At 38.6% G+C, this 23,579-nt stretch overlaps 1 protein-coding gene across 2 annotated transcripts in view; it reads left to right on the top strand.

Annotated features, from left to right (window-relative positions):
• The window catches only part of MYT1L (myelin transcription factor 1 like), a gene marked incomplete at both ends in the record, with an annotated part of 134,876 nt that overhangs the window by 30,793 nt on the left and 80,504 nt on the right, over positions 1-23,579 (top strand). For both annotated transcript variants that reach the window (XM_083353646.1, XM_083353647.1), the window contains one exon: positions 836-1,197. In XM_083353646.1, coding sequence (XP_083209772.1) covers positions 836-1,197 — 362 coding nt within the window. The remainder of the gene's footprint in view (positions 1-835; positions 1,198-23,579) is intronic.

A 23,579-nucleotide genomic window follows, 5' to 3' on the forward strand; every position in this document is an offset into this window, starting at 1 on the left:
TTACGTAAAAAACCCACATTTTTATCAAGTTATCTATTGTTGTTAAGCACGAAACCTTTAGTTTGTTGCTGAAATCATTTCTCTACAGCCTATGCACACCTGTTGTTATTTTTTTAAAAAAGCCTCTTTATCATCCAGCTAGCAGAAAGATGACAAAGTCTGCAATCTTGCACGCATGGAAATAAGTCTCATTAATCTCAGTGGAGCTTATTTCTGAGCATGCTACTTAACAGTATCTCTTATATAGGATTGTGCTACTATTTATAGTTCAGGAGTAATATGTAATTAGGTGACTAAATAAGAGATGGTTCTTTGAAATCTCTGCCTGACTGGGTAAATTGGACAGAAATTTGGTGTCTTGGTTTACTGAAAAGTTATACTGAACCACATACAATCTTTATGCAGAAACTTTAAGTTTGGTTTGGTGGTTACAGTGTTATAGTGTGCTTCTCTTTCAGTGATTTGCAACTTCCTGTTTTAGATCAGGTCACCAGATTTGTACATTTGAGAGAACCCATATTGGAAATCATAATACTAATTAATGATTGAGAACACCAGGAAGCCCCACTGGATAATGATAATCTATTCTGTAAAACATTTTGCATTGATTCTAATTAAAAGGGCAATAAGGCAAAAGGTTAATAAGAATTTCCATAACTGCTGTTCAATGTTAATTTCTGGTACATTGCCAAATATTTTCATCTCTCCTACAGTTTTTATGGAGGGAAGTATATATTTCAAAGAAAGCAGTAAATTGCAGCAAAGTATTTCACCCCTTTTGACTGGTGATCTGGTAGAGAGTATAATAACGCATGTATTAATTCTTTCTGAACAGTGTTTATGGCTGTCCCTTGGCAAAAAAAAGAAAAACCCAAGAAAAGCAGCCCCAAGAACCAGCTCCAAAAAGAAAACCATTTGTGGTTAAAACAGACAACTCTTCAGTAGATGAATGTTATGAAACAGATGGAACTGAAGAAATGGATGATAAAGAGGAGGAGGAGGAAGAGGAGGAGGAGGAAGAAGAGGACTATTCTGATGATAATGAAGAACAAGGTGATGAGGAAGAGGAGGATGAAGAAGTAGATAGGGAAGAAGAAGAGGAGGAGGAGGAAGAGGAGGAGGAGGAAGAAGCAGAGGAAGTTGAGGAGGAAGAAGAGGAAGAAGAAGAAGAAGAGGAAGAGGAGGAAGAAGAAAGTGGTAATGAACAGTATCTTAATAAAAAAAAACACTCCATATGCATTTTGTGTTAATCTTCCAGTATGGAACGGTGAGATTTAACAGTGTACCTTTCACTAAGATTAATAGAAGTCTTTGTGCCTAATCTCTCTGCTCCATGCTGACAACCATTATCACTGTGTTCTCTTAATAATAACCTGAGACTACTGTTTTAGAAATAGCTCTTGACTCAGCTACTGGATCAGCTTTCAGAGTGAATAGCTTAGTGATGAGCAGCTAGCTAGGTGTGCCAAACATTCCTGCAGAAACGGGTGTCTATGCTGATGCCTATAGTTATCCATTCCAGAACAGTAACCAAAGATATGTGGAAGCAAATGATTACATAAGGACATATCGATATTCATTATTTACACAGACAACTGTTTGCTACAGTTGTCTTCTGTATAGCAATGGTTTGCTTCTCATAAGTATATGTTCACATGTCTGCAGGTACACTTGGCATTACAATATGAAACTTCCCTTTGGAAAATTTGAATAGACAGCTTTGTGTTGAAAAGGAACAAATTAAATATACTTTGGTTCTTTGAGACTTGGATGTTGTGTACTTTAGCTGACTTACAAAAATGATGGAGACTGATATACGTAGAAACCCCATTTTAAAACCTTTATGTATACACTCAGTGACAAATAAAGAGGCATTCATTAGTTATTAAGCTAATATATTACCACTGCCATTAAGCCAGGGGATTTTAAAAAATGTTTTAATGTTATTATGGATTCTAAAGATAACTAGTGTTTTCAAACTGTGCAAACACTAGTTTCTGACTATTTAACTTAACAAACCCTACAATAACTAGATCATGAGATAATGCCATGAAAATTAACATACATGCAAAAATTAATGAGCTATCTAAAAAATATTTTGTTCCCATTTCCAGGGAACACGTTTTTGATTGGGTAGATACACCTTTCTAACCAATAAAAATATAAGAAAAGTTTCAGCACTCCTCAGTCGGATTCCTCTTAGGAGCCAGGTATGAAAGTTGTCTGATTTTTGTTTTTGTAGAATTATACTAGGTAAGAACTAGAAAAAGGCAAAGATACTTTATTAAAATAAAAGCAAAATTCATTTACTTCCTTCTCCAAATTCTGGGGGGGGGGGAAGAGGATAATGAAGCTTTTTGCAAAACAGAAACGGATATTTTATATTCTGTTAATTTAGATTGTATGAAAAGGAGGAATGTCTTTAATCATTTATCGAAGATTATCTATACAAATAGGATAATTCAGCTATTTTTCAATAATTTGGGGTGATGCGTTCTTAGCTATAGCATAAAGCCAATCAATTGCAATGAAGTTTTCTTCTGAGCAGACATGCATGTGATTACACTGGGTAGGAAAGTGCAGTACCAAAATTCATTTGCATACAGATAAACTTAACTATGTTAGGCATGCTACAAAACTCTGGTCCCAAGTCCCTCTTTTGAATATTCATGAATTCAGTATAAAGGCATGTTTTTTTTAAAAAAAAAATCTGTAAATGAATGTCACTAAAGACACTTGAGGACTTCCAGAGAGCAGAAACCTGCCTAAGGCATTCTCAACTGTATCTGTGTACAGAACCTCTTTCAGATGTACATGTGGAACATCAAGGACTTAGGAATATTTGGGGTAAATTGGCTTAAATATTATCTGTATTTCTTCTGCAGGCAAATAAATGCCTGCCTGGGACTATAGCTGAAAAGAAATCCATGCTATCAAAGTACAGTATAAGAGTCAAAAAATTAAATTACAGAGATTTTATGTAATAAGGTTGCTACAAATATATAATGGAATGTCTTACTTTTATTAATTCACTATCACACAGTGAAGTGATCTGAATCAATAAGAAATAATTATTATTGCTTTATGGGTAATTCTTTTAATGAATAGATCATTTCTACTAGAAACAGGAAGTAGAACACATAATGATTGAAAAGTAATTGTATCAGTGTTAATACCAATAATAAACAGGGCCTTGAGTATTGAGGGAAGTTCTTTAAAGAAAAAGAGCTTCAATTAGTAATAATTACTAATAGTTTTTCCTTACTGTGTTTTATGCAGTACGTTTATGCAGATAGATAGATACAGATCACACAGTGGCTTACTGGATAAAATGGTATTCCAAAAAGGATAAATGACTAAAGTACAAACTTCCTTTTCTTTAACTCAAGATTTGGGAAGGATTTAATTATTTCATATAAGATACAAATAAGCTCATGAGAAATGCAGTTAGGTTAAAATTTGTTTTGTATTTTTCTTCCAAATCTGAACAATATATGTAATTATGAGAATGCAGACTGTGGGCCTAGACAGACTCATTCTACCACTGCCTGGCTACTGGTCTTAATTGTAGGTAACATAATTTTTCATTGACCATGGCCTTTATCTCTAGCCACAATTCTCTCTTAAACAGGATTCAAAATGGGATTCTAATTTAAATTAATGTAATATTAATAAACACTATGAGAAGACAGTAAGGAAAGGAGGGAAAGGAATGCTTCCATTTGTAAATCAATCTTTCTTAAACTGGTGCCTCACAGAAGTGCTTAACTAAAACTTTTGGGACTGGAATTAATTTCCAGCAGAGCTATGAACAGAGCTTCACAGTTTGGGGAAGATTGTTCTAAATGCAGTGGCTGGGAATATTAGATCTGAATTAAACCAAGACATCAAAGTTTATAAATAAATATCTTGAAATCCCTTAAGATAAATACTATGGGTAATGTTTTAAAAGTTACCATTAATTTGCACAAGTTTCTTTTGAGATCACTTAGAAACAAAATAATGAACAAATATATTCTTATAGAATAACAGGGTTCTTTTGCATCAGATAAGATTAAGATCAAATAAGGACTACAATATTATTTTGAAAAATGTGTGTGTGTGTGTGTGTGTGTGTGTGTGGTGCTTGCATGCTTTACTGAGGCTTGCCTTTTTGATTTTCTCTGCAGCTTTTCCTGCTGTATTAAGGCTATTGTAAAAAGGCCTCTTCCGATTTGGGAGACAATCTTTTAGGAGCACAGAGTGCAACTTTATGGAGGGCCTTCAGACATTGCAGAGAATGATTGTAGCCCAGAGCACAGATATTTGGAAATTCATTTTATGTCATCTTCTAGGTGAAGATTCAATCTAATTTTATGCGTTTTCTATCAGGGCATATGAATTTTCATGTGATCTCTTAGAATGTTTTTGACCTGATGGCAATGTATAGGACATGCATTTCAAAGAAAGTAAAGCCCTTACGAAAATTCCTCTTCTAATATTTGATTAAACTATATAAAGCATACTAAAGCAACACTCTTACAAATCTCAAAATACCAATTAAAGAGAACCAAATACGTTTGGAAGCAGATCTTAGATCAATACTGAAATAAATATTTTATCCCCCATATTTCTTTCAACATTTAAAAAAGTTCCTTTTGGTCCTGTTAAATATATTGAGTATACTTGTTAGAATATATTCATTATATTACATTAATAGAATAAATCAAAAAGATATATTCAAGATAGAATACGACATATATATAAAATTCAGAGCCAGTGTGGTGTAATGGTTAAGGTACTGGATTAGAGCAAGAAGACCAGGTTCTAGACCACCTTAGGGATGGAATTTGTGCAATTCATTTCCACATAGCTGTAGACAAGAAAGTAAAAATAAAAATGTATCTACCAACCTGCACCAGACCAATGTGGTATAGTCCATAATTTTCATAAAGGGACCTTTATTCTGCAGTGGAGTGGTTTGTTAAAGTCTTGTTAACTGCTTTGTCTTGGCAATAGAAAAATAACTAATTTTCCACTTTTTTGGGACCTCCCCCAAAAGATAAAGTAACCTTTCCCATATGAAATATCCTATCCTATAAACATTGTGCAACATGGCAATCTTAATCATTGGGTTAAAGTCCTTTCTTTGTGGTGGCTATTGCTTAATAGGTATCAGTGTCCCATTTGGTTTGCAGAGCCAGACTGGCAGATTTTTTTTCTCCTCCTTCTGAGAGGAGTTCACATCACATAGATGGTTCCCAAAGACTGTTTCACAAAGCTTTTCTATTATAGAAAGAAATCTCCGCTGGAGGAGCTCCAGGAACAGATGTTCTAAGGCACCATTTAGCCTTTATCATATGAAGACATTCAAGATGGCTTATGCACCAGGTATTTTACAATCCCTTAGGATTAGGAAGAATCAGGCTGAATCTAGAACTTCCAGGAAAATTAATACTCATGTTGTAAACCGTGAGCATCCTATTATCAAACTATGTTAACAGAAGGATGAATGGTTATTGAATCTGGTTTTAGATGGGGGAAAACATTTTTTCATATGTTTTAGCCTCAGTATTTTTCAAATAATGTTCATTCACTAATTGTTGAATGGAGACTCTTTAATGAACCATAATACTGTACCATGTATTTTAGTGGTGTGATTTTTACCTTTTAATATGAGTCTTGCTAAAATGGTTACAGCCTTTGTTTTTATTTTGCAATACGTTATTGTTAAGAAAACAGTACCATGTGTATTACTTCTGCAAAGCAGTTCATTCTTGCTCTCTTTTTTAAAAATAACTTATGCTATTATACTTTGCAAGCCCTTCCAACTAACACGGGCATATATTCAAAATTGAGAACTGTTTGCTCAATGCATTTTTCTTTACAAATTGCCTATACCCAAAGGTACAGCAGGTATTCATTATGTGCCATCAAGACTGTGTTGACTCTTAGCAACCACAATGATAGATTTTCTTCAGGAAAATTTGTCCTCAAATCAATCCTTTTAGATCTGCCTGTGGCACATTCATTCTCAGCGTAACTGAGTCCATTCACTTTGCTGTTGGTCATCCTCTTATTCTCTTTCCTTCCACCTTTCCCAGCTTCACAGGATGCTCTAGAGAGCTAGGTTTTTCCACAATGTATATGAAGTGTGATAATTTGATCCTGGTCATTTGTGCTTTGAGTGTGAATTCTGGGTTGATTTGTTTGATGGCCCATTTTTCTGTTGTATATTTGAAACTGAGAGCCAGATTTTCTTCCCAAACCACCTATATTTTACACTGTAGGGATGGAATTCCCAGTATATGGATATTTCATAACAATGGGAAAGTCAGGTCCCTACTTGAAAAATCAATTAGGAATATAGGGGAAAGAATGAAACCAACTTTCATAATGAGATAAAGTGAAAGCCTCAAAAGCTTATACTGCAATCAGTATGTTAGCTTTAAGACACAAGAAGAATTCTTTTTACTACAAGAGACTTTGGAAATTCTTGGATTAGACATAATTCCTAGCTTTCCTTCTACCTCTACAAATCACTGCCCAGTTTTCTTTTTTCTTCTTTTCCTAATATGGTACAGCAGGAATAAGCCATGCAACAATGCACTTATCCTTAGAGTAAGCACCTTGAAAGTAAAAGCTGACTGATTGAAATGAATACTATGACACATAGATAAAGCTCCAGTGCATTTTCTTCCTTCAGTAGCAAGCACGCACATAGTTCAAGGTATTCATTTTCATGAGCTAGACTGAGTAGTGTTTATTATAGCTTGGTCAGTTACAGTAAATTTCCAGAGGATTTGTAATACATACTAAAGCTGAAGATGGTCCTTGATTTTCAGACTCTGGTTTGGCCTCAGATAATTGTAGGGAGCAGTGAAATGGTGAGGGCCATCTGCTGGCAAAATCAACATTTTTTTCTACTAGTGGAATGAAGTGTGCTTGCCTGAAAAAAAAGATAATAAAGTCAGTGAGACTTCAGCTGGACCAGGGCTTTTCAACCTTTTCACCAATTGTACCACTTTTAGGATATGACAATATTTGAGTACCACCTAGCAAGGTGTCAAACACTTGATGACCAAAAAAACCCCAACCCCTGTTCAAAGTTGCAATTGCACTAAAATGACTTATGACCATTTTTCACACTTATGACCATTGCAGCATGCTCAGGGTCATGTGATTTATATTTGGATGCTTGGCAACTGATTCATATTTATGATGGTCACAGTGTCCCAGGGTCATGTGATCTCCTTTTGCAACCTTTTGACAATCAAAGTCAATGGCAGGGCTGCTGGTGGCCAAGTGCTAAGGCAGGACTTCCCTCCCTCCCTCCCTGCCTCCCTCTTTCTCATGCCCACCTCCTTCTGAATGAAGAATTTGGGGAAAAAAACATATTTTCTCTCTTCCATATATTCATCAAACAAGGAAAAGCCTCCAGAGACAGAAAAGACAAGCTGCTGAGTGAACTAGCTTAAAAAGATGCATTCCTCTTTAAGAATTAACTACTGGCTAGAAAGGAAAGTTAAGGAGCACAGCCTGTACTTAAGGAAGAAAAAAAATGTAGTAAGTATTAGCTGGCAGCCTCCCCAAATGGCTCCATTTATAAGTAAAGGAATGCTGAAGGCAAAATCCATTCAGAAGAAAAATACTTCAAAATCCCTTGCAGCAAAACGTACAGCTAACAATAGCAGAGCAATAGAAGCCAACACGAGACATCAGCCATCAGCCTAATAGAAATTGCCAAACACTCCTTAAGAACACAAAGCCCACATTGTACAAATCCCAGAACTTCAAAGTCACAAAAGCACCTAAGAATCCTTCCACTCTCCATCTCCCTCGCTCCCTCCCTCCATGTCTCACCTCCAGTTGATGCTGCCTTTCTTCATTGCTACCTTTCTTCATTCCTTGTGGAGGGCAACCCCTCCCCCGCTGCATTTCTTGCGTGTTTGTTGCTGCCAGCACAGGTGGCTGCCACAGAAGTTATAGATCGGTTCATGGCCGGCCTGCTTGGCCTCCTCTCCTCTCCTTCCTCTCCTCTCCTCCTTCTTCTTTCCCTTCGGTGCAGCTAGAGCTGACTCCACCACTTCCCAAGGCTGCTTCTTTTTCTCTCTATCCCTCTTCCACCCAAACTGCCTCCTTTTATAGCCTCTCCTGTCTCCGTCCCCTCCTCCTCCTTTCTCATGGGGGAGGGTGAGCCGGAAGTGAGCTTGGGGCCTTTGCCTCGCCCCAGCCACTTTGTAGCTCTGGAGGACTCTCTCACACAGTAAGTCCTTGCCTGCGCTGGTTCTTTCCCTCCCCCACTACACTTGTCTAGGCAGGGCTGCGTACCACCTGCCACGTGCTAATGTGCCACATGCTAATGTATCACTGGTTGAAAAGCCCTGTGCTAGACAACCAGCATCCAAAAGTGCTGGTCTTTGAGGCCATACCTACCCATTGTATAGTAAAATGTTACCTATAAGAAAGATCACACAAAAATTAATGTTTATAATAACAAATATGTGTGTAAACTCAAGTTGACAAATACTGTAGTAATGAATACAAAAATGTAATGGCCAAATTCAGGGCTCCCTCCTATCTATTGTAGTGAAAGTTCCATAAATTACTTAATAGGTATTAAATCACACTGAGCTCAAAGAACAGACTCCTACATAGCTCTATATACAAGTTGGACATAAGAACTCTGCTAGATCAGATTAAAGTATATGTGCACTTTTAAATGTATAATGTTATTTGAGAATAGATAGGGAGGTGCCTCAACAGTACCCATATAGGACATAAAGGTCCTCTTCTATTGTTGTTTTCCTATAATCGGTATGAGCTACATCTGAAATTTGCAGGATGTGTATGATTATTTTTAACTATTGATAGACTCCACCCATCCATAATGATATGCTATTTTGATATAAAATTAAATAAACAGAACCATATCATTCTGAATGTATGATGGAGAGACAGAAAGATAGATGTGCATATAACAATATATTCACAGATTTACAAATTTATAGTTTACAGATTTATAAATGTATAGATTTATAAATTTATATTTTATAAAAAGTTAAATAGCACCATAACATATAACAGCAACAACAATAATAATTTAATAATAATAATAATAATAATAATAATAATAATAATAATAATAATAATAATAATAATAATAATACAAGGTCCATGCTAGATGGAGTTCCTGGATATCTGGTGAAAAATGGGTTACAGGACTCAGGACTGTTGGCTGAGCAACCAGGGCCAGCAGCTGCAGAACTACTGGAAGAAAAGGTGTTTACCCGTCACAGATAAACAGTGATTGAAAACAAAGAAATAATGATCTGTTATTACAGATCAAGTCCAACAAGAAGAGGATATCTAAAATGAATGCACCAGTTCTGGAAAGAACAACATCCAGAATCAGAAATAACAGAACAGAGACTAGCAGATCAACGCCGATTTATAATAAAAAATAAAGTATTCAAAGAAACAGAATTGGACTAACGGCAAAGGTTTACCCAGGGCAAAGAAATGAAAGCCTTGCCAGAAGTAATTCAGAATGTAGAGGCAAGCCAGGGGGAGTTGGCAGTGAAGGAATCCAGCAGAGATATACAACTATTCTCATTCAGAAACCAGGCACCTCTTCCTCAGGAAGAACAAAGCCCTCTAACTAAAGAAATAAAAGAATTGAAACAAAGAATAACTGAGCATCTAGAACAGCACAAAAACAAGAGAATAAGGCTGCCTGCATTGAAACTTGTTCCAAAGAAACAGCTAGCACAAGCATTAAAAGATGCAAATGCTGCAATATCAAGTATAAGCACCAATTCACTGCAAGAAACAAACCAACTGATGTACAGCACAGCTGCAGTTATAACTGAATACCTGGGATGCAAAATCAACAAAGAGGAAAAACAAACAGTGCACCACAAAAATGGAAGGTTAGACTAGAAAACAAAATCAGCAAGTTCTGACAGAGGGACGGAGCTAGCACGTAAGCAGCGGGACAACGGTAGAGCGGAGCTGACGGAGAGTGTATCCGAATATTAAATAGGAAGCGCTTGTGAAAGAGGTACTGGTTCGAAGTGGGAGCCTCACGGAGAGGGAATAAGCGGCGATAGAAGTCTTGAGGGAGGCGTTTGGCAAAAACAGCAAGGGACAGAAAGCCGAAGACTATATGACTGTATTCTAGCTGGAGAAAAGCTACAACAGGTCAAAGTCTGAGCTTTGGAGCCTTAGAGACTGAACTCTGGATTGTCGGGCGTGGAAAGCGATCAGCTTGGTCTAGTCTGGTCTATCCTGGTAAATTTTGAATTTGTGAACTTTTGAAACTTTTGAAATTCTACTCTACTTGTCACGGGCGGCCATTTGATATAGCAATTTAGTAACTGGAGGTTTGTTTAGTGGGACACCTACTGGTCTTTGACAGCAGAGGAAGACGGAAAAGGTGCCAATTTCTGCGCCGGAAACGGGGGGGGGGGGAAAAGAAGAACGTGACTTTGATTATATTCATACTATAGAATTCTATTATATAAATTGCTTAGTTGGTAATAAGTATCTGGTGGTAACTGTTTTATATATCTTTCGTCATAGAGTTAAAAGGTTTATATAAGACTCAGGGTATTATACATTGATAAAACGCTGTTATAATTGGGGAAACATGACAAGTATCTCGGGAGCAACTAAGCCTAGCGCTGGCAAAAAGGCAGCAGCACAGGGACAGGGGATGGCCTCAAGTCCCTCCAATCAGAAATCTATAGAGGATATGCTGCAAAGGGAAAGATCTAACTCGAATTCCTTTAAAGATTTACATGCCCTTTTGCAAAACCTACACGAGGCAATGGCCAAAAACCACGAGGAGATGAAGAGAGAAATAGGCCAAATAAGAAACGACACTGGTGAATTAAAGGGGAAAATCCAAGCGATAGATGATAAATTTGAAGGGATTCAACAGCAATTAGTCAAAAATGAACAAAGACTTCAAGATATGGAAGCTAGAATGGAAAAAGAGGAAAAGAGAGTAGATGATTTAAATGAAACACTCCTTCAGGCTAATAAGGAATTAGAAACAACAGTCATTTTTCTGGAAGCAGAAAAGGCTGCTCATTATCTACGCTTCCAGAACGTTCAAGAAAAAAGAGGGGAAGATCTGTTGGTCATGATGGCAGAACTGATGGCAAAGGCACTCGGTGTAGGGAAGGAGGAAATGCTGGCGGAAATTGATGAAACATACAGGGTCCAAACTAATTATGCGAGAAGGCACAACCTCCCAAAAGAAGTACATGTAAGGTTAGTTAAAAAATCAATTCGGGATGAGCTTCTGCATAGATCTAGAGAGGAACCATTAGAATTTCGGGGCCAACCAATCACCATCCTTAAACAGATACCTAAAAGGATGAGGGATCTGAGACGCGGCTATCAATTCTTAACATCCAAACTAATAAGAGAAAATGTAAACTTTAGATGGCTAACTCCAGAGGGTATTCTAGTTACGTGGCAGGATAGAAGGCATAGACTGGACACGATAGAGAAGGCAGAAGATTTTTACAAACGCCACTTCCATAGCCAAGAGGAAGTAGATTTAGAAGATCAAGATGGAAGGGAGGTAAGAGAAAGAGATACAATACGTGTGGCAATGGATGGGAAGATCTTAGCTACAGAGGATAGAAGGAACAAATCCGGTGAGTTAACAGAGAAACATGGAACTAGAGACAAGGAAGAGAGAGAGCCCCGAATCACGAGATCCACAAAAACCAGAAATAAGTAAGATGAAGGGAGGTGAGTGTAGTATTATGTCTGTGAATATTAATGGATTGAATTCGCCAGTGAAAAGGCGGAAATTTTTTAATAGGCTTATTCACCAACAATTGGATATCGTGGCAATACAAGAAGTCCATATAAAGGAACAACAAAAATATTTGTTAGTACAACCAAGAATAGGGAACCTATTCGTTTCCTTAGACCGACACAAGAAAAAGAGAGGAGTGGCACTATATGTAAACCCAAAATTGACTGCAAAACAAATTTATAACGATAAAGAGGGTAGAATACTGATAGTCGAGGTTATAATAAATCACAGGAAGGTCATGATGGTAGAGATATATGCCCCAAACCATAACCAAGAACAATTTTTCAAAACACTTCACAATAAGATATGTAGCATTGATTATGAGGAGATTTGTTTAATAGGAGATTTTAATGCTATCCTAGATATAAATTTGGATTATATGGGAAAGACGCTTAGGAAAAAGAAGAGAAGAACTCTACCGAGATCTTTTCTTAACTTGGCTGAGGAACTAAATATCCAAGATGTCTGGAGGGAAAGAAATCGTAAGGCTAGACAATATACATATTACTCCAACCGACATAACTCATGGTCTAGAATAGACATGGTATGGATGACGAAAGAAATTAGTTCAGAAATAGACGAGGTACATATAGCGACAGGTACTTGGGCAGATCACAATCCTATTAAACTTATCTGGAAAGGTTCCAAAAAAATATCCAGATGGACGCTTCAAAGAGCAATTTTAAAAGAAGACGAATTCAAATCTAAGATGGAGAGAGAACTAAGTTTTTTCTTTAAGGAAAATAAAGCTATAGACACCTCAGTACAAAACAATTGGGATACAGCTAAGGCAATGATGAGAGGGGTAGCGAGGGCATATATGGTATATAAAAATAAGGGGAAAAGACAACAACGGGAAAGATTAGAAGAGGAATATAAGAGCTTAGAAGTTACACTCCAACAAGATCCACAAAAAGAGAATATCAAGCAATCTATGGATCTGATTAAACACAAACTTAACATCCTAGACAAAGAGAAATTGGCACAACAATTGAGAAACACGAAACAAAATTTTTTTGAAAATGCAAATAAACCGGGCCGGTGGCTCGCATACAAATTGGGAAAACAAAAGGGGAAAAACTGGATTCACGAACTACGAGATGAGGAAGGGAGAATATTCCACCAGGAGGAAAAAAAAAAATTATAGCCCAGGAATTTTATGAACGTTTATATAAAGAAGATAGCCAGGCAAGTGTGGAGAAAATGGAGGAATATTTTCAAAGAGCCAAACTACCTAAGGTCACAGAAGATACCAGAAATATGTTAAACGAGGAAATTCGACTATCTGAGGTGATAAAAGCTATTAATGCACAAAAGAATAATAAAGCATCGGGACCCGACGGTCTTCCATCAGAGATTTATAAAGAATTACAAAATATCCTAGCTCAACCCCTAGTGGAGGTATTTAACGCAGTATTAGATGGCGCAAGGACGCCTAAATCTTGGCTAGAGGCAAACATAACCCTTATTCCGAAAGATAACACAGACCATACATTAATCCAAAATTACAGACCCATATCACTTCTTAACTCGGACTACAAGATATTTACATCAATTATAGCGGAACGATTGAAACGATTTCTGAATGATTTCATACACGCAGATCAAAATGGTTTTCTCGCTAAGAGACACACTAAGCACAACATTAGAATAATATTAGATACATTGGAGTACTATGAATTACATAGCGAACAACAGATGGCATTACTTTTCTTAGACGCCCAAAAGGCATTTGACAATATTAAATGGTCTTTTTTGTGCCAACAGCTTAGCTTTATGAATATGGGAGAAAAATTTATAAATATAATTAGGGCAATTTATGACAATCAGGAAGCAAAAATAATTATTAATGGGGAAGCATCTAGCAAGTTTCAAATTCAAAAGGGAACACGGCAAGGCTGCCCCTTATCACCGTTGCTGTTTATATTGACTCTTGAAGTATTAACGAGAACTATAAGAAATGACCCAAAGATAAAAGGATTAACCATTAAAAAGGAAACCTTTAAATTGCAAGCTTTCGCGGACGATCTAGTTTTTATTATGGAGGATCCATGTCAGACGGGACCAAAGCTATTGGAAGAATTATCTAAATATGGTGAGGTTGCCGGACTGCGAATAAATAGAAATAAGACCAAGATGATTGTTAAAAATATGACCAATAAACAAAAAGGTAATCTGGCCGAAATCACGGATATAGAAATAGTCAAGAAAATAAAATATCTAGGGATTAACATTACGGCTAGATGCACTTCACTCAAAAAGGATAATTATGATAATGTAGTGAACCAAATAAAAGGTGACCTGGAAAGATGGGGAAACCTAAAACTCTCATTATTGGGAAGAATTGCTGTCATTAAGATGAATATTCTGCCTAAAATCCTGTTTCTGTTTCAGAATATCCCAATTCAACTCGACTCTAAATTTTTTCAAAATTTGGATAAATTATCACTAAATTTTATTTGGCAGGGGAAAAAACCAAGAATTAAATTGAAATATTTACAAGACACGAAGGAAAATGGGGGTTTTGGATTGCCAGACTGGGAATTATATTACCACGCCGCGGCCCTGAGCTGGATTAGAGAATGGGTAATCTTGAGAAATAGAAGACTATTAACTTTAGAGGGTCACGATTTGCAATATGGCTGGCATGCTTTCCTATGGACGGAGAAACAAGGTCTTTTCTCGCATTTTCAAAGACACCGGATCAGGCAAGCGCTACTCAATACTTGGAAAAAAATTAGATCTCACAATTACACCAAAATACCGGTCTGGCTATCCACCCTTGAAGCGATAGTTTACCCAAATCTGTTTGATTTGGGTAACATAATCTCATACAAGGATATTCTGAATGAGGAGGGGGAATTGAAACTTAGGAATGAACTAGAATTACAAGGTATAAAACTCGATTGGTGGGCCTACTTACAAATCCAATCGAGATTTAGGAAGGATAAAAATGAATGGGGGATATATACCTCTGAAACAGCATTGGACAAAATATTATTGGGACCGGACTCTAAACAAATAAGGAATTTTTATAAATTACTTTTGGGATATAAGCTGTTTGAAGAGCAAGTGAAAGACCCCATGTTGACCTGGGCTAACAATTTAGGACATAACATCGACCTAGATACTTGGCAAACAATTTGGGATAGGAATAAAAGGATAACACTGGCCTCATCGTATAAAGAAAATTTATTTAAAATGTTTTACCGATGGCATCTTCCCCCAGCCCGCTTAGCAAAAATGTACACAACAGCATCTCCCAAATGTTGGAAGTGTTCTGAAGAGATAGGCACATACTTCCACACGTGGTGGTCTTGCAGTAAAACACAAAAATTTTGGAGAATGATTTGGATTTGGCTGAAAGAAATTTTGAAACAAGATCTGGAGTTTAGTCCAGAACTTTTCTTGTTGGGAATCACGAAAGAGAAATATCCTAAAGATGTGCTATACTTAACGATCCATATTATCACAGCAGCTAGAATATCATTTGCGCAAAAATGGAAAAAGAATGAGATCCCAGGACAAAAAGAGGTTATTAGGAAAATTTGGGATTGCGCTGAAATGGACAAATTAACTTTGGAATTAAAGAATAAAGATCAATCAGACTATTATAGAATTTGGAACAAATTGTATCTTTGGATGGATAAAAAGAAAGGTCTCTATTAGGTTTTACAGACTAGCTCACTGTTTTAAATATTGTGGTATTTCACCGATTTGTAATCTAAGTGTATTTAAGTGTATTTTTGATGTACATATATACATGTATATATATATATTTAAACATTGTAGACAAAAAGGTTTGTCAGCTCGCTGGTACTGTGTCCAATGTTTTTAAATAATAAATTTAATAAAAATAAAAAAAATAAAAAAAAATCAGCAAGTTAAGATCACATGCAAGCAAGCTAGAACAGATGAAAGAAAAGAAGCTGAAGAACAAGAAAACCAAAGAATACCTAATCAAGAAATACTACTTAGAAACAAGGAAGATCAAGGAAGCTCTGGAAATAATAAAGCAGCAAATAACAGCTATAGCCAGGAAAATCAGTAGATACAAAGCTCGAATTGCATAGTATAGGCAGAACCTCCAATTTCAATCCAATCAGAAATGTTTCTACCAATCCATCAATGGACAAACTGCAATGAATCAGTCAGTACCTGACAAGGAAGAAACAGTACAGTTCTGGAAGCAGATATGGGATAACCCAAAGAAACACAACAAGGATGTGGCTTGGTTAAAAGAGGTGGATGCAAATAAAACAGAAGTTGAAATGAAAGAACTAGTAATAACAACAAAAATAGTAGAAAAAAGAGCAAAGAAGATCAAAAATTGGTCAGCACCAGGTGAAGATGAACCACATAGGTTTCGGTTGAAACATCTAACTGTTATATACCCACTCATTGCCAAGCAGTTCAACAATATACTGCAAGGAGGAGAAATTGAAAAGTGGCTAACAACTGGGAAAACCTACCTAACAATGAAAAATCCAGCAACACCAGTCAACTACAGGCCAATTACTAGCTTACCAACAACTTTAAAATTGCTAACTGGTGTTGTAGCTGATGCAGTACAACAGCATCTAGTTGAAAACAATCTCTTTCCACCCAAGCACAAAGGAAACCGCCCCAATAGCAGAAGAAAAAAAGATCAACTTCTAATAGACAAAATGATCTTGGAAAACTGCAAGAAAAGGAAGACCAAACTGAATGTGGCATGGATTGACTACAAAAAGGCATTTGACTCTCTGCCACATGACTGGATAATCAAGTGCCTAGAAATAATAGTCAGTAAAAACATCAGAAAATTTGTGCAAAGATCAATGGTACAATGGAAGACACAGTTGCAGGTCAATGGTGAAAGACTAGTAGAGGTTAATATGAAGAGAGGAATATTTCAAGGAGATTAATTATCACCACTACTATTTGTTATTGCACTGTTTCCTCTGTCAACAATACTGAATAACTCAGGACATGGCTATCAAACATCAAAAACATCTGCCAGACTATCCCACCTCCTTTACATGGATGATCTGAAGCTATATGGAAAAACATCATCTGAAATAGAATCGCTGCTGAACACTGTCCGTATATATAGCCAAGATATTTCAATGGAATTTGGCTTGGACAAATGTGCCACACTTACTCTCAAACAAGGAAAAATAGTGAAAACTGAAGGAATAAAATGCCCCACGAAAATAAAATTAAGAGTCTGGATGAGGAAGATTACTACAAATACTTGGGTATCCTTCAAGCTGACAACATCAAGCACACTGAAGTCAAGAAAAAGATTAGAGGTGAATACATCAAGAGAGTGAAGAAGATCTTAAAGTCCAAACTCAATGGAGGAAATACCGTGAAGGCAATCAACACCTGGGCAATTCCAGTCATTAGATACACAGCTGGAATAGTGGACTGGACTCAAGCAGAACTAAAAGCAATGGATAGGGAGACCAGAAAAACAATGACAATGAATCATGCCCTTCATCCACACAGTGACATTGACAGACTCTGTTCTGTACCAGCCTGCTACCGGCCCTGCAGCAAAAGCAGGGACAACCCCTTTACAAACGGCAAGAGGCTGGAATAAAGCCTGCCAAATTTATTCACATAAAACAGAGCAAGACAAGACACCAACCATAAAACACGAGCTAAGAAGCAGGAACAATCCAAGCGGTTGCCTTCAGCAAACCAGCCCTCCCACACATTCCCCTTAAATACAGTTCAGGGCGTGGCCTCTCTGTGCCTCCTTCCGAGGTGCCCCATTGCCTTCCTCTGTTTACTCCTGACTGACTGCCTCCTGCGTCGGGCGTCCTTGAACAGGGTCAGCTGTGGGTCATCTTCATCCACGCTGTCAGGCTCACACAGCTGGGTCTGCATCGTGACCAGATGAGAGGGGCCTTGCTGGGGGCTCTCATCAAGCTGTCCAATCCCCTCAGCAAGCTCTTCAACACCCCCCTCCTCCTCCTCTGAGTCGTCCGACCCAACTGCTGAACCCACAGGCTGACCCTGAATCACAACAGACTCTATCTAACAAGGCAAATAGGTCAATGTGGAATGCTGCAAGTACATCAGATGGTTAAAGAAGAAAAAATGGCTTTGGAAGAATATCTGAAGGACAATGATAAAGATGCACTGAAGTTAGTATATCAGGAAGGCTTACTGACTACTGGAGAGACCAAACTGGCCTACAAGAAAGACCAAATGAAGAACAGAATAGAGGCATGGGAAGACAAAGCACTACATGGCCAGTACATTAAAAAAAATAGCTGGTAAAGCAGATAATAACAAGACCTGGCAATGGCTAAGAGCAGGAAATTTGAAGAAAGAGACCGAGGGACTAATTCTGGCTGCACAAGACCAAGCCTTAAGGACAAATGCATACAAAGTCAAAATTGAGAAGACAGCAACAGACAGTAAGTGCCGCCTATGCAAAGAAGTGGACCACCTGGTAAGCTGCTGCAAGAAGATTGCACAGACTGACTACAAGCAATGGCATGACAAAGTAGCAACAATGGTGCATTGGAAGATCTGCAAGAAATATCATTTGCCTGTAAGTAAGAACTGGTGGGATCATAAAATAGAGAAAGTCATAGAAAATGATAAAGTTAAACTGCTCTGGGACTTCAGAATTCAAACAGACAAGCACCTGCAACATAACACCCCAGACTTAACAATTGTCGATAAGAAAGACAAAAAAGTCTGGATAATGGATGTAGCAGTGCTTGGAGACAGCAGAACAGAGGAGAAAGAACTGGAGAAGATAACAAAATACAAAGACCTAAAAATAGAAAGAGAAAGACTGTGGCAAAGGCAAGCAAGGGTAGTACCAATAGTAATAGGCGCTTTGGGTGTAATCCCAAAACAACTGGAGCACCACTTGAACACCATTGGCATTGATAAATTCGCCATTAGTCAATTGCAAAAGGTGGCCTTACTAGGAACTGCTTCCATCCTGCGACGATATCTGTAATACCATCAAACGTCCACATCTGCCTATCCCAGGTCCTTGGTAAGGACTTAATAGGTAGACAAAAATGCCAAATGCCAAATCTGGCTGACTGTGCGATGATCAATAATAATAGAATTGGAAGGGACCTTGGATGTCTTCTAGTCCAACCCCCTGCTCAGGAAGGAAACTATACCATTTCAGAAAAATGATTGTCCAGTCTCTTCTTTAAAACTTCCAGTGTTGGAGCATTCACAACTTCTGGAGGCAGGTTGTTCCACTGATTGCCGTAATTGTTCTAACTGTCAGGAAATTTCTCCTTAGTTCTAGGTTGCTTCTCTCTTTGATTAGTTTCCATCCATTGCTTCTTTTCCTGCCTTCGGGTGCTTTGGAGAATAGCTTAACTCCCTCTTCTTTGTGGCAACCCCTGAAACATTGGAACACTGCTATCATGTCACCACTCACCCTTCTCTTCATTAAACTAGATTCCAGCAACCGTTTAGCCTCCAGTCCCCCAATCATCTTTGTTGCTCTTCTCTGTACCCTTTCTAGAGTCTCAACATCTTTTTTACATCGTGGTGACCAAAACTGGATGCAGTATTCCAAGTGTGGCCTTACTAAGGCATTGTAAAGTGGTATTAATACTTCACGTGATCTTGATTCTATCCGTCTGTTAATGTAGCCTAGCACTGTATTGGCTTTTTTGGCAGCTGCAGCACATTGCTGGCTCATATTTAAGTGATTTAAGTGATATATTGTAGAGACACAGAAAAAGACATATAAATGAACATAATGAACACATCTATTAATTTATACCTAAAATTAAGACTTTCTCAATATGCTTTCTATGCTTGTTCCAAAAAAAATAGCTCAGTTCAAGTAGGCACTTCAAATATACAAAAATGTTTTAGGATGCCGGTATAGGAAGGAACATATAGATGGAACTTGGATCTGTCTTTGTAAGTCATCAAAAGTCCAGCTTCATTCAATGATTTTACTTACATGTATTTCTTAAAAGGTCAGCATCTTTGATTTCTTTAAGAATTCTCTGTTGATACCATCCAGACATAATAATTTGCTAATTTTCTGCTTAGTTGATAAATTGCGGAGCCGCCTATTATTTTTCTCCTAAAAAGGCTCACAGTAAAAACATTCAGAACTGCCCTTTCCTCTTTTACTATTCTTTCTATGATTCTCATTTATCACAGAATATAAAAATATTATAACCAAATGATTTGTCCTAACAGTCAACAAATTTGATATCAATTTATGGTGACACAGCAGAATTGCTGTGCGACTGTTTTGTTTACATGTTTTGAAGGAGGTGAAAAAAATATTTTTGGTTTTGTTAGTCACTGGCATTTCCCTTGTGTCTTTAATAAGTGGAGAGGAAACTTCAGGTATCATAGAGAGTTCACTGTTATCTTCTGTTTTAAAGATTCCCCAGACATTCTAGCCCCTCTCTTCCCTAGATGCTCTAGGAGCTCCCTAGGACTGATTAGCTAGAGTCAATCCTTTTGGAATAGTTGAGGTTCTGATGATGCTTCCCTTCCTAGTGGTTAGTAGAAGGTTACGATAAGGCTGCTTCACAGATTTTTTTAAAATCTGTAATAACAGACACTTTGGACTAGGGACACTGGCGGCACAGCAGTAGCTCGCAGCGGCCACTGCAGATCCAATGGTGCTATCTTTTTTATGTGGTAGCTGTCTTACACACCATATGGATGTCAGAGCAACTGGTGTTTACATGTACCATCGTCAGACACTATGGAAACTCAGAAACAACTCCAACAACTTCAATAACATTAATACCGAAGATTTGCAGAGGAAGCTGCGTAACCTTGGCTTGCTCCAAAGCCCAGGCCTTCAGACCCCGGCATCACCAGAAGCTGATGGATGGAGGAGGGGGCATCAGAAGCGGTGCGAGAGGAAGCGGAAGCACAGAAAATGAGCAGGGGTAAATGCTAGGTTAAAGGCTAACTTTAGTCAGCCTGCTTTACCATCTATCTTGCTAGCAAATGTTTGTTCCCTGGACAATAAATTAGATTACATCAGACTCCAGCAGGCTACACGGCGCGAGTACAGACATTGCTGTGTCTTTGTTTTTACGGAGACATGGCTGAGTGATAAGAGTTCCGGATGCTACTATTCAGTTGGATGGGTTAGCCGCGTTTCGTGCCGATAGGAACGAAAGCTCTGTGTGGTAAGACCCATGGTGGTGGACTGTGTGTTTACATCAACACAGAATGGTGTATAAACTCTGTCCTCGTTCCACCTACTGCTCATCACTTGTGGAGTTTATGGTTGTGAGATGTAGACCTTTTTATTTACCCAGGGAATTTACCACTGCTTTTATACTCAGAGTGTATATTCCACCTAGCGCTAATGCTAAGGAAGCGCTCTGTGTACTTTACCGGACTATCATCGAACTGCAGAACACACACCCTGGCGGATTATTTATTGTTGCCGGAGATTTCAATCATGCAAATCTCAGAACTGTGCTCCGCTCCCTAAATTTCATCAAAATGTGGACTTTGCAACCAGAGGGGAAAACATGCTGGATGTTGTTTATACAAACATCCCGGGTGCATATCGGGTGAAGCCCCACCCCCACCTCGGTTATTCAGAGCACATCTCTGTTATGCTAATTCCAGCATACAGACCACTCATCAGGCGTTCAAGGCTAGTACGGAAGCAGGTGAGGACTTGGCCAGCAGGAGCCATCTCTGCTCTTCAGGACTGCTTTGAATGCACTGATTGGGACATGTTTAGGGAGGTTGCAACCAACGGCGACTCCATTGACTTGGAGGAGTATACATCGTCAGTGACCAGCTATATCAGCAAGTGCATTGATGATGTTACAGTCTCCAGGAAAATTATTTTACACCCCAATCAGAAGCCGTGGATAATTGGAGAGGTGCGTGCTCTATTGAAAACTCGAGACTCTGCATTCAGGGCAGGTGATAAAGCAGCCCTAAGAATAGCGAGAGCCATATTGTCCCGGGCCATCAGAGGAGCAAAGCATGCACATGCTCAGAGCATCCACCAATACTTCACGGACAGCGACGACACACGGCATATGTGGCAGGGCATCCAAGCCATCACTAATTACAGAATATTACCATCTGCCTGTGAGAGCAATGGCTCACTTCCAGATGCATTGAACAGTTTCTACGCTCATTTTGAAGCACAGAACAATGAGAAAGCAAGGAAGACCACACCTCCTTCCAACGACCAGATACTTTGTCTCTCCACTGCTGACATGAGGAAAGACCTAAGTAGAGTCGACCCACTGAAAGCTGCGGGACCAGACAATATTTCTGGCAGAGTGCTCAGAGGATGTGCAGACCAACTGGCAGATGTTTTTGCTGACATCTTTAATATTTCTCTGAGCACCACTGTTGTCCCAAAGTGCTTCAAGACAACGATTATCATTCCAATGCTGAAGAAATCATCTGTGTCTTGCCTCAGTGACTACCGTCCTGTTGCACTTACTCCCATCATCATGAAGTGCTTCGAGAGGCTCATCATGAGGCACATAAAGACCCTGCTGCCTGTAACATTGGATCCACTGCAGTTTGCATACCGCTCAAATCATTCCACCGATGACGCCATCTCTACTACACTCCATCTAGCTCTCACTCTTCTAGAAAACAAGGACTCATACGTACGTATGCTGTTCATAGACTTTAGTTCAGCATTCAACACTATTATTCCCCAACACCTGATGTGGAAGCTGGCCCTGTTGGGCCTGAACACCTCCCTCTGTAACTGGATCCTGGACTTTTTGACTGGAAGACCTCAAGTCAGTCCGGATTGCGAATAACATTTCTAACACCATCATACTGAACACTGGGGCCCCTCAGGGCTGTGTGCTCAGTCCACTGTTGTTCACCTTGAGGATACACGACTGTGTAGCAATGCACAGTTCGAACCACATCATTAAGTTCGCTGATGACACAACCGTGGTGGGTCTCATCAGCAAGAACGATGAGTCAGCATACAGAGAGGAGGTAGAGAAGCTAATAGACTGGTGCAAAGCCAACAACCTGTCTCTGAATGTAGATAAAACAAAAGAGATGGTTGTTGACTTCAGGAGGACAAAATATGACTGGTCTCCGCTGAACATCGATGGCTCCTTCGTGGAGATCGTAAGGAGCACCAAATTTCTTGGTGTTCATTTGGCAGAGAATCTCACTTGGTCCCTCAACACCTGTTCCATAACAAGGAAGGCCCACCAGCATCTTTACTTTCTGAGGAAACTGAGGAAGTCACAGCTTCCACCACACATCCTCACAATCTTCTACAGAGGGACTATTGAGAGTACCCTGAGCAGTTGCATTATTGCCTGGTTTGGAAACTGCACCATTTCAGATCGCAAAACCCTACAGCAAATAGTGAGGATGGCAGAGAAGATCATCAGGGTTGCTCTTCCCTCTGTCATGGATATTTACATCACACATTGCATCCGTAAAGCCAGAAACATTGTGGCTGATTACACACACCCCTCATACACACTCTTCACTCTTTTGCCATCCGGAAAGATATACAGGAGCATTCGGGCTTGGACATCCAGATTGTGTAACAGTTTCTTCCTACAAGCCATTAGAATTCTCAACACGAAGAAACTGGAACTATAAATACTTGTATTTGTAGTTTTTTTTTAAAAAAGTTTTTAGTTTAGAGTTATGTGTAGTTTGTGTTCTGTTTTTTTTTTATTCATGTCGTCTGATGTAGCACCTTGGTCCTGGGGAAACGTTGTTTCGTTTCACTGTGTACTGTACTGTATATTGTTGAAATGACAATAAAGTCGTC

Source organism: Vipera ursinii (genome assembly GCF_947247035.1).
Source record: "Vipera ursinii genome assembly, chromosome: 1".
NCBI lineage: Eukaryota > Metazoa > Chordata > Lepidosauria > Squamata > Viperidae > Vipera > Vipera ursinii.